General features: G+C 38.9%; 1 protein-coding gene across 1 annotated transcript in view; it reads left to right on the forward strand.

Annotated features, from left to right (window-relative positions):
* Window positions 1–1,123: 1,123 nt before the first annotated feature.
* Window positions 1,124–12,995, forward strand: part of MAMLD1 (mastermind like domain containing 1) — a 142,018-nt gene continuing 130,146 nt past the window's right edge. The window contains exon 1 of the mRNA XM_072429420.1: window positions 1,124–1,391. Within this exon, the coding sequence (XP_072285521.1) occupies window positions 1,338–1,391 (54 nt within the window). The 5' untranslated portion in view covers window positions 1,124–1,337. The remainder of the gene's footprint in view (window positions 1,392–12,995) is intronic.

Below are 12,995 nucleotides of genomic sequence, written 5' to 3' on the forward strand. Positions count from 1 at the left end.
CATGTTCGGTCTATGGAACTGAGAAGACATGCGTGGGGTACCGCATCGTATTTTACTCTATAGGTACCAGCAATGGTAATTAGCTATTGGTCGATCTGATAGAACAGATCACAGCGCAATGCCGGTGGTGATTGTCCCTGGCGAAAATGTAATTATTGCCAGAGACAATTTCCCCCAGTGTTACTCCATGATCACTAGGAGACCAAGAGGCTCATAGGAATTTAGTCTGTTCACTTACAAAGGGGAATTGTCACCTTTAGCTTAGTGAATGCAATGAAAATTCATTTTGCAAGGAATACCCAATCATGTGCAAAGAAATCTAAAACAACAGGACTTTTTCTTGCACAGGATCAGATGAGTAAAGTCAGCAGAGCTTCATATCAATCACTAAGGCGATGTACACACGTTATATTAATATTGCAGCAACACTAGAATTTCATTTCTATGAAAGAGAGCTACCCTGCTGCGTCCTCCTTTATAGGAAAGTACAGTGGTCATACCCAGTTGGTCGTTTATCGATCCACTGGAACAGATCGTCCCATGATCGTACACATGTGCAATAATTGATCTTTGACGATCCTTTCTAATGACAAATGACTGTACATACAGCATTGTTCTGCTTTATAAAGCGGGGAGCTGCGCTCTCTCTCTCCTAGTCCACCGTCTGCGGATCAGCACTGTACACACCAATATTCTTGCCTTATGTAACAACTATCTACTATCTTATGTGCAAGTAGACTAGATAAATCACTTTGCTCCCAATGACCAAGTTAGATTGTGAGCTCTTCTGAGTCACAGTCAGTGCAATGCCTCTGAATGTCTACAAACACATGATTAATATATCTCTGCACAAGATCCTGATTATTGTTCCATCATGACAATGAAGATGTGATGCAGCACCTAGGTATGGAGAAGAAGCCACCAGATCTGATCCCTGGCTGTCCATGACATGCTGCTAATTGTCAGCAGCCAGCAAGGGAAAGAAATGCTTGTTTCCCTTTAAGATTGAGTGAATATGAGCTGTCTCCTCCTCCCCTGGTGACACAGCAGTTGTAAATGTCCTATCAGTAATTTAAAGCCCAGAGACTCCTCCTTGAAGTGAGGAACAGTGGGCTGATGGAAATGTAGTGAGCAGTCTGAGACAGGCACTGGGTGAATCATTAGCCAACTGCTACACTGGGATGCTTTTGTCTGGAGTCTAAAAGGAAATACATATACATTTATATAGACATAGCACACTGTCTGCTTTTTTCCTGCCTGAATCTATTTTTTTTTTACCTTGGCTTTTTACCAATACACCAAAGTGGATGTAATATCTGGTGGATCTCCAGTCCAAAATGCTGCTGGTTTCCCAGCGCATAGAAGCACCACGCATGGAGCCTTATATACCAGTAAGTAAGCTACAGCAAAGTGTCCTTCTATTTATTGATCCCCAGTGCAAGGCTTCTCAGCACCCAACTGGACCACAAAGTGTCACCCATGTCACTTCTAATCCTTGCTAACAATATCATGCATGTGTTTCCAGCCTTTTAAAAAACAAAGTGTGATTGTTGATAAACATTATTCCTTGTGTTTTGCTTAAATTCATACATTGTCCAAAAAAAAAAAAATAAATATGCTGTATGTACAGTTTATATGATGAGCACCAGGGAGCAAGCATCCTCTTGGATTGTGTTTTATTTTTTATACTGTGTCCTTTTAATAATTTCCAGGTCCTTATTTTTTATACTGTGTCCTTTTAATAATTTCTAGGTCCAGGCTTGTCTGATTTATTCTAGACTAATAGGATTAAAATCTGCCAATAAACTCTGCTGTAATATCCCTGTGTAAACACAGGCTTGCAGAAAAGGTCTGCTCATGATTAGGGGCTGTTTAGTGGATGGCACATTAGGTTAAGCAATAGGCAATTTAAGGATGGTTAACCCCCTGTGGCATGGAAATGGTTAAAATGTGCTGAGTGTCATTCAAAGACTCTGATCACATATATTACACTTCCCCAGCTTGAATGGGTTGGGAGTGTTGCATGCAGCCTATTAATCTCACAGCTCCCATTACACAGTAATAACCAGAATTACTTCATTTGTTGCTGTTCTATGCAGGTCACAGGTCAGCTGGGTGTCAGTGTGAATTAATACAGCAGCAGGCTTTTAACTGCACTGCAGATATGTGTGCTTTATTTGCTATTAATCATGACATCTATATGACTTCTTTATTCTTTCTATGCTGTGGATTTCCTATATTTCATTTTTTTTATTATTATATTTAATTGCTTGTAGGCAGTTGGTAGTTTAGCAGGTTAATCCCTTTCGCAGTAACTTATTGTCATGGTTTGTAAGCTAAACACTTGATAAATGGATCCCCCTCCTTTCTTCCCCCTATCATCTTTGGTAAAGTGACACCTGCCTGGCAGTGCTGTATTGTCAGTGAGTGGCAAAGCTGGAGCTGTGTCCAGCAGGGGGTGAATGTGTGTTTGTGTGCTGAGATATTAAGGTAACCATACAAGAAGAAGGGGGGTTCCATTAAGTGCACATCAGACATTGCTATGACTTTCCTTTTTAAGTAATATCACCGCAATATCTATATTTTTTTATATTTATTTTTAAAATGTGTATTTAACATTGCAACCAGATTTTGGCAAACCTCTCCATACACTGGCGATTCATGGACGACAATTCCTAACTAGCTCAATCGATCCAGTTTTAGCACTTTGATATGCCCATACCGCAGTGAAATGATTTATTGCATTTTTAAAAAAATATTCCTAAAAGCTGGTAAGAAGCCAGTTTATAAATATATACAAAAGCCATTATTTGACGATTATTATTTCAGGTATGTTATTGCACTGCAGGGGTTAGTACGCTTAAGTCGCTCCCTGGTGATGCATCTGGCGATGAAGAGGTTAACAACTGGTGCTTCTGTACCACATTGCACTGCCCAGCAGAAGTGGATTTTATTGCAAGGAAAACACCCTCAGAGCCTCCCAGACACAGTGTGGGAGCTTGGAGCTGGCTCATGTTTTTTAAAACTGGTTTACTTTCCCCCACCCACTTGCTGATTAACCCCTGCATTTGCTAAAATGCAGAGTAGGTAATGATGCTTTAAAGCTTGATCAAAGGCGCCAGCATGCGAAGTGTTAAACCAGTGATTCCCATGTTGACTGTCCTTTAGAAGTCAGTGGCAGTTCATGTCAATCTATTGTGTACATTATATCCTCACAAGACAGCAGGTTGTGATGCAGTATTTATAAGCTTTTTCCTTTCTCTGTACAAAGGATGGAGTAATATGTTCTGTTTAAGATTAAACATCTTAATTCAATGCTGCAGCAAGCAGTCTTTCTCCACTAAACGCGCTACACTAAATGAGTGAGAGCAGCTTATTGTTTTGACATGAAATAAATCCATTATTTTAAATGTACCTGTTGAAGTGACACAAGACATCAATTGATTCTGAATTGTTACTTTGACATTACAATCTGGATTTACTCGATTGCTGATGATGACAATGCAGATAACTCTTACACTAACTTGGCAATATGTCAAAAAGTTTTTGTTTTTTTCATCAACAATCAGATTATTTCTTCCGTTTTTATGTCATCTGCATATTTCTGCCGAATGTTCACGGTTTGTATAAATATTGGGCAGACCTGTCCTAAAAAAGGAGATATTACAATTTTATGGGACAGATTTAAAAAATATATTAGTGCTTTTATATGATATACTCATACTAACTTTTTTGGCAGTTTTAGGGACTTAGGGTGAATTAGGCCTCGGCAAGAATCTGAATTTTTAGTTTTATATTTCACTATCCATTTTTTTTTATTTCCATCCCTTATGTCTGGATGATAAGGGTCACCAGGACAAACGGACAGGGTGAATATCCTAAACTGGAACACACACAGACATCATAATATCTAAAAAGGATTTTGCACTTCTTGACTCTATGCAAAAGTTTTCAAACTTTTTTTTTTTACTTTACCTTAACTTGCCTGGGTTTGGTTTTGGAAATGAGAGGTGAAAGGTTAAATACAAACTGATGGTGCTTCCATATATAATAACTGCTTAATGTCACACAAGCTCAGCACAATTTGTAAGCAAGGCATTTTAGTAAAGAGCATTATTGACTTCATTGTATACCCTTAGAAGCTGGAATATGGTTTATAGGTCCAGGTACTTGAGAGGGTAGTCCTGAAACTCAAGAATAGAAGTTCAACTCCAACTACTTCTTTTTTGAGTAAGCATGCATAGTTACTAACACTGTTTTACAAACTTTTCCATCCTTTATAGCGAAAATTTGAAAGCTACCATTTGCTTGTATTCCAAGAAAAGCCAATTTACTGGCAGCCATTGCTGACCCACAGGTTCATACCTTTAAGTATGGTCATGAATAAATATGTAAAAAAGAGTTCTAAGTTTCATTGCATTTTTATACAAGTTGAAGCCAGGATTACCACCAGTCAGTTAGCATTTTCTGAAGAAGGTTAACAATGGTTGCTGATGGAATTTAAGACCAGAAGTGATCAATTCTGTTTCAAAAAGTAAAATGTTGCCTCAAACTTTTATCACTGCTCAGTGCCTGTACATTGTAGATAACTAATAATCATCGGCACCTACTGTGAATTTTGCATATTAGTCAGCCTAGAGAATGACAGACTTAGCAGTGACGGGTTAACATTATTTCACCAGTAAAATGCTGCATATCCAAAGACTGTTTTGTTGGCCACAGATTCCCTTTTAGTGACATCACATTTGCTATGGAGCTGGACAGGAAAGTGAAATAAGTTATGTACACTGCCAGACAGCTGTTACAAATATTTTCTCAAACCACGTTATCCGGTGTATCATCTGGGGTGTACAAATGGCATTTGAATGTTGGTGTTAGTTGGAGGACAGTGTGGGGTGATACATTTTGTCAAGACCAGGCCAAAAGTATTATCTTAAAAATGATTTCCAAAGTCATTATAACATATCAAAGGAACAATATGTTAGATTAGTGATTAGGGAGCTGATAATATCGTTTTAATGTGCCAATTGCCAACAGTGCAATGAAAGTGCTTTTACAATGACCTTTATAGTTTAATAGGAAGGGTCGAATAAGTTTTATAACTGTAGCTGTGTACCCGCTCCCCCCTCCCATTCGACGTGCAATGGTGCCAGGCCTTTGGATCACCTGCTCTGCTTTTGTTAGAGTGGCATCCTGCAGCTAATCCCTCTTGTCTGTATATGGAAAGCACAGCCAATTCTTATTTACACTCCCATGGAAAATAGGCTGGCACTCATGGAAATAAAATAGATTGTTTTTTCCTCTCTTTATTGCAGATAACCTCCTGACACCATATCAGACAGCCATTTCTTGTTTTAATAAGCTATTATTGAAAAGCACACAGTAACGGAAGTTAATACGGGTTAGCCAATTTTATCTGTGACCATTTTCATTGTTATTATGGCCTGGGCTGCAGTCCCAATACCTTCTAATGACCAGTAATGTAACTTTAGAGGAAAGATGGAACGTTCATTTCTTTATATCATGCTTCAGTAATGTGCTGTTCCTGGTTTCTAGGAAGCAGGCTGTATTCCAAAGAATGTCGGCTTTCTGAAAGCCACCAACATGTATAAAATGTATAAAGGTGCTTTCTGAAAATTATATACCTATTTGGGTTATAGTGTTAAACCCTCAATGTAGGATAACTTGGCCAGCGCTTATGTGGCCAGTGTTACTGATAAAGCTTTGACAACAATCGGCTCCTACCTAGAAAGAAGTTTTTGTTCAAAATGTCTATAGAAGAAAAACTTTAAGAAGTTTTGTTATCCATAGTAAAATATATTTATTGGTGGAGGTTGCAGAGTAGAATGAAGAATGATCAAAAGCCTTAACTTTTGCTTGACATTGTATTACAGAGCCACATTTTCTCTTGTGTGTAATTGATATGATGTTATATTTCATGCACTACGTGCTAAGTGGAAAGACCTTTTCTAAGCTTTCTCTAGAATTATATAGGAATTAATCGCAATGCAGTGTGCTTACCTTGAAAAAATCAAGCATGCCCTTATGAATTTAAACTATTTATTTTAATTACAGTGCTGGTAATAGTCTGTGAGTTTATATACCTAAGGTGTGATTATCCTATACAGTTCTGCTGGTAAAGAGTTGTCGTTGCTGCATATGGATTTAAATATATCTGCATGTGGTTATCCATGTATTTTTAATCACTGATACCCTAATTATGGGGAGGCTTCAGAATCATAATGAGATCTAAAGATTTCATTATCATTCACACAATATACATACATCTGCATGCAATCTGTTGCTGTATGTAAGTAATCAATGATGAAATGACAACTGTCCTAGCCTTGTAAATGGTGAAAATGCTTGGGGCACCTGGTGAAGGATGGTTTAAGGGATCAAAAGAAAATGTGTCCCATCAAAGGTGTTCACACTTCTGATGAATTGAATGTCTGGCCTTTGACTGACCTAATTATATTTTGGCTGTACAAATGGATGTAAACAATAGAGTTCTGAGCTCTTCTACAAGCATAGCTAGCTTGAGGTGGACGTCAATGCTCTTCATGGTGGACAGAATAACCATGGAACAACCTCTTCCTAATGTTCTGTGACTAACCAGTGACTGGACACCTGTGTGAAGCTAATGTGTGCTTCTAAGGGGTTCCTTCTTTATGTAAATGATCATTAGGCAATAGTTTATACCTGTTTCCAAGAAACTAATTAGAAGCAAGTAATAATTTTAGCAGGGTGGAGAAACCTTATAAGGGCCTACTTGTGAGTCACATTACAGTATAACATTTGGCAGCCTGCCATACTCTATATATGATATCACCTAAAAATGCTGTCCCTAATGCTGCCAAAAAATTAAATATTAATGATACGGGGCATTGTTGCTCCTAGGCACCCCCATACAGAAAATTGTCAGTCTGTTTAAGTAATTACTTGCTAGATTGTAAGCTCTTCGGGGCAGGGTCCTCTCCTCTTGTGTCACTGTCTGTCATTCCTCTGCAACCCCTATTTAATGTACAGCCCTGTGTAATATGTTCTTTAAATCCTGTTTAATATTAGGAATAATAATAATAGCCGGTTTTGTGTGTTTAGAAAACAGGAATACTTCTGTAAGACTGGTAAAAGTGTGTGAATCTGTCGAAACCAATGATGTCTTTTTCATTTTTAACTAATTTAAGATTTATCTTTGGAATATGACATGATAGCATGAAAAGAATATTTGCTTGTTTGTGCAGAAATCTCTGTTTGTAGAAACAAGCATCTATAAATACCTTGTCTTGGTCAACAAAAGCAAACAATTGCTGCAAGTGATATTCAAAAAAATTACCAAAATTGGGTAGCACTTAATAAATTATTTGCTATGTTGCTGAAAAAAAAAAAAGCTGGAAACTTCTCAAGTTGTCTTACTACACACAAGGGAGGAGTTGTATAAAACAAATGTCAAGTGATACTCCTGTTTACCAAGTTCTGGGATATTGCAAGGATTATAATAGTCCTGATTCACAATCATTAAGATCTCTTTAAACAAGACAAGACCATGCTTCCTTTAGTCTGAAGTTAGGATTGGGACTAATATGCTCAGCAGTTAGCAGATATTCCGCCTTTAACTCCCCTTAAGACAGGGTTATAGCTTTTACACCAAGGTGATCACTCAAATAAAGTCAAATTAATTTTTTTTCGCCCTCTCTCCGATGATGTCTCTAATGTTTGTGTATATTCTGGTTTAAATGTAAGCTGCAATGTCTTTGTTTCCATGACACTAGAGAAGTCTTTTGAGATTCCTTCCCATAATTCTGCCCTCCTCCCTGTGTCTGCATCAGTCAAGGCACCAGCTAAGAATCTGGATTTGCATGAGAAATTGTGCAGGCAAGGAAGAAGGGAAGGGGGGCAAGTCTAGGGAAAAACATCCCAAGAGTGTGTATGTGAGTGTGTGAGTTATTCCCTGCCCTCCCTCTTGTTCTTTTCTAATGCAATAATAAGTGGAACAAAGTACAGGAGAATAGCGTGTTTCACAGAAAGCAAAGTGTGGATGATGGTTCATTCTAAGACATTAGAAAGCATAGTGCGGAAATGTAGCACTTCATAAGAGCACCAGATCAGCGGTAGCTTTTCTCAGTAAACGTTTTACACGCAATGATTAGCAGAATTTCTGTACTCTGATCCATTGGTAAAAGGTGGTTTCGGGCACTAAATGTAAGGAATGAGCATATTTGTGGTCATTTAATAAAGGAATACAAAGTGCAATGATTATTTTTAGGTTCATCAACCAAAAAATGTTTTGGGGGAAAGAATGGACCTCCATGGGCTGGAGGACTGTGCTAGATGGCCACCATCAGCTCTTTGTGGCCTGTGCTGTTATACCAGGGTGGTCTCACCAGCTTGGTTCATCATCTACAGCAGGGGTCAGCAAACTTTTTTGGCTACTAGGCCATTTTAGGAGGTCAAAAAGGCACACTAGGCCAGACTGTCTCTCGAGTCCCGCGCTGATGGCTCTTCCCAGGAACGCCCCTGAAAGAGAATCCCTCTCCTCTGCAATGCTTACGGAGGAGAGGGAATGTCCCCTTACCCCTGCATGCAGCTCCGGAGCGCAGGTTGCCGACCCCTGCCGGCCGGGATTAGGTCGGATCAACCAGGGGGGTGTTAGGCCGGAACGGACTACTGGCTAGGCCGTATCAGGCCTAAAGGCCGGAGTTTGCTGACCCCTGATCTATAGGATCCGTGCAGGGAAAAGTTCACAATTGCTGACTCCACCAACCATTCTGAAGTCTCCGTATTACTTTGATCTGTGGCCCAAGGCAGGGGTTCTAGGGGCTGTTTAAACCCTGCTGAGAGGGTTTGGAGGTAAAGTCCTGCTTTAGTAGGAGGTTTGAAGTAATGCTTGGGGTTTATGGTTTTGGTGTGTTGCTTTTTGCTTTTACATTGATTCTTCTCCAGAAACACCAGGAGGTTTGTCTGGCCTGAGCCAGATTTACCATTGGGTTCTTCTAGAAGAGATAAACCTGTTATATTAATTATACTAAAGTATAATTGGTTGTTATTGGTTATAACACTGAGCATTGCATTAAAAGCCTAATGGGAAGTAAAAGTAATTCCATTTATTGACAAATCCAATGCATTGTAAAAGCTAAAATTACCACTGTTTTTTTTTAGATCTATGATATGGTGTGAGTTTACCTATAGATAGCTTTATGTGTGATATTTATAGATATACTATCACATTGATTTCACTTCTTCTTTTCTTGCACTCCAATATTCAATAATTTCTACATCCAACTACACATACACACAGATACAGCTGTTTCGAGGCACCCCTAGTTATCATGGAAGGGTATATGATCCCCCTAAAAAACATGAAAGGATGATTTGTAATGTAACCAAGAAAAAAACTACCTTTCACCATTTGTACATGTAAAGTTGATTTCCAGTGAAATAATTAAATGCAGAGATGTTTACCTGCCAGATTTTGTGTAATAAATTTAGACTTTTCTGCCAGTGAACTGTGCCAGGCCCTGGACATTTCTGGAGAAAATATGATTAAACAATTCACCCTTTCTTAGACATGCCCAAGTCTGTAACTAGACTAGGTAAAAACCATGATTTAGTGCTGAGGTCATCCTAATGCTTTCTTCTTCTGTAAGTATGTCCACAGTGTTAGACCAACAGCACTGTGTAATACAGGACAGCCCTGATAGGTGCAAACTGTTGCCCACCTTCTGGTTTAAATCATGCTGTCAGGTTAATGCTGATAACAGTGCAGAATTCAGTACCTGTTATGTTAAAATGTATTAGGAGCCTATTTAAATATTTGTAGTATGGTAAATGCACACATGTTAATGGACGTGATGTCACAGCCATTGTGTTGAGGAAGCCCTATCATACTTAAATGAGCTACCTAATAATCCCCAACATGACCACTGGTCATCATCTTCAAAGCAACATCGTGAAGTGAATGCAAGCAAAGGTTCTAGTGTGAATGAGCCATGGCGATATAATTAGACAAATTCTGCAGCATAGCGGAGCAAAGATACAATTCAGCTCAATATAGGAAATATCTTGCATTAGGATCTGTCAACTTACCTGCCATGTATCAATGGCAAGCGGTGTTTTGTTCCTACTCTTAGCTTCATCCCTATGTCCATAGATGTATTCTCTACCATGAAGGAACTGAATGTCTAGTCCTTTATACAATTTAGAGGACAGGTGTATTGTAAATAGGACCATCCATAAAGCATGGAATTTGCAATGAATAAAATGTGTCCACAAAAGAGGCATTAGGCACTTGAGTATATTTGAAGTGGGCTTGTTAAAATGCTTCAGATGATCAGGGGTTAAGCTCTGAACTGATGACACATGAACAACCACATAGGATAGGCTCTTGCCATAAATAGGCTTATTTCCCTACAAGTTTCCTGTTGCTGTGATAATGCTGCTTTCGTGTGTCCTTTTCATGGCAAATCTCCATATCCGTTACATAAGGCTTTTACTGAGAACAGAGGGAGTCACTACAGCGGCAGGGCTGGCTACATACTAGAACATTACATTAAAATGTTATAACTGACTGCTGAGTATGGTATTTTTAGGGATTTATAAATGTTCATATCAGGTTAAAGCTAAATTTGAAAAAAGAAATGAAAAGCTACCCTTTTAGTGGGGCAATTCAAGGGTTTAATGCTCGTTTTTTTTAAAATAGGGAAACTTTTAAAAAGTACTTTTGTCTACCTTGCCAGCCAATTTGTTGGCTTTTTTCACCAAAGGCCCCTGGGTGAGTCACCGGCAATCCACACACAATACAGGACCAGCACTCTTGCATTGTGAGGACACAGAGGGCCCTTCCATGACCTGCAGTGCCTGGAAGGTAAAAAACAACATGGACTGCTGGGAAAGTAAGTTTCGTAAAATTGCTTTTTAACAGCAAAAATGAGCTTTTAGTCCTTGAAGTGCTGGGTGTTAAATCACTGATTTTATGTTTTTCTAAAGTTTAGCTTTAACGTGTATTTAAAGCCTAACCTTTTATTTTTTTTTGGATGGATCAACTAGATGTCACAAACCAAGTGCTATAAGTTCTACAAAAATTAAATATATTGACCTCTCTCATGAGATTCTAATTCATTAACTGATGGTACAACTGGAACTCCATCAGTTATGTATAATTTATCTTGGATGCAATTGCATGCTATGTTGCCCCCCAGCCATGAAATTCCGTAGGAGTAGAATGCTGTTAAGCATAAAGAGATTCAATAGGCACCCTTCGTATCACTAGTTTTACCCAAAACCCTAGAACAGAGGTAGGCAAACTCCGGTCTTTAGGCCAGATACTGCCTAGCCAGTTTTCCACTCCAGCCTAACGCCCCTCTAGTTATTTATTATTGGATCCAGGCCTAATTGAATAGTCGCGTTATCGTGAGATCCCACAATATCATCAATATCGAGTTCCTACACAGTAACCCCAATTACTATGCCTAAAGAGCAGAAGCAACGTGCAGCTACCAGTCCCTGGAAGGTTGACCTCGAACGTCGCGTCTTCAACCCCGAATGGACTGACAAATTATTCTTCCTCAAACTCGGTAACAAAGCCCTGTGTTTAGTGTGCAACGACACCAACAGCACATTCAAGCGGTCGAATCTCAAGGGGCAATTCGATGCCAAGCATGCGCACACGTACAGAGACTACACTGAAGATGAGCAGAAGACTGAGACTGCTCGCTTGGAGTAATGGTTGGAAAAAACCTTTCCTTGGACACCTTGTTTTTTCTGGCCTAGTGTGCCTTCTTCACCTACTGAAATGGCCTAGTAGTCCAAAAAGTTTGCTGATCCCTGCCCTAGAAGAACAGGATCTATTCATTTTACAAAGCTTACAGCCTTGTGGTTAGGAATGTGTTTTTGTTATTGGACTACCTTGGGATCAACTAAAATGTTTTGTTTTTGGCCTTGCCATGAGCCAGACAAACTATGGTGGATTTGGGAAGTTAAATGGACTACGTGGCGCTAAACTATGGTCAGCGGGGTTACAATGGGCTGAGGAAATACTGCATTCCTTACCTGAGATTCACTGCAGTATTTCTGAACCATTCATATGTAAAATTACAAATTCAGTTATCCATTTAAACAAGATTTATTGTAATAGAGGGATATTGCATACATATATCACATACACGTATATGCTACTACTAGGGGAGGGCAGAAATACCTGTTTGATTGCTGTCTAAAATTTGAGAAAGTTTTTGTTTTTTTATTAAGTCTGTTGCTGATTTTCTAATTTCTCTGCCATTGTACTTTGCTGCACAATAAGTAATGTATTTTCTGGTATCTTTAGCTGGAGTTCTTTTTTAAGTCATAAATGGAAAACAATGAACTTTGATAGGGAAACCAAAAAATTGGTGTTACCATATGGTCTTATTGTGTAAAGAGTGTCACTATACTATACAAATAACTTGCTATGAAAGCTAACAGTGTTGGAGCTGAGAATACTGCATTAAAAACCGCCTTTTAAAGATTAGCTGAAGCGCATATATTTATGCAGAACCAAAGTTAATATAGTCAAGTACCCGAGCTGCTTTCAGTACCATTCACATCCTTCCATTCTGTACTTCTGTGGAGTGAGATTATCACAAACTAAAGCTGCTGATGTGAGAGTTTTAACATATGGTGCCTCCATGAAAGGGGAGTTGTGTTGGCCTTGAACCTGTCGGACTGCCCAGCTGCTTTTTGCCAGCAAGAACAGCTAATCAGCTTTTTGCTTCAAAAATGAGAGTCGTCTCCTGTGCAGACCTGCTGATTTTATTCCAAAGAAGACAGAATTTTCTGTGTCCGACAGGAGGAGGATGTGACATAACTGCGTCTACTGAAGGCTTTTTAAAAGCCGTTAACACAAGGGTAAAATCAAATGCATGATTCAGGTTCTGCCACCGGTGTCATAGAAGGAACAAGTGCTCATTATTATTATTATTATTTATTATTATTATTATTATTATTATTATTAATAACAG

This window comes from Pyxicephalus adspersus, chromosome Z (assembly GCF_032062135.1).
Source record: "Pyxicephalus adspersus chromosome Z, UCB_Pads_2.0, whole genome shotgun sequence".
Lineage (NCBI taxonomy): Eukaryota > Metazoa > Chordata > Amphibia > Anura > Pyxicephalidae > Pyxicephalus > Pyxicephalus adspersus.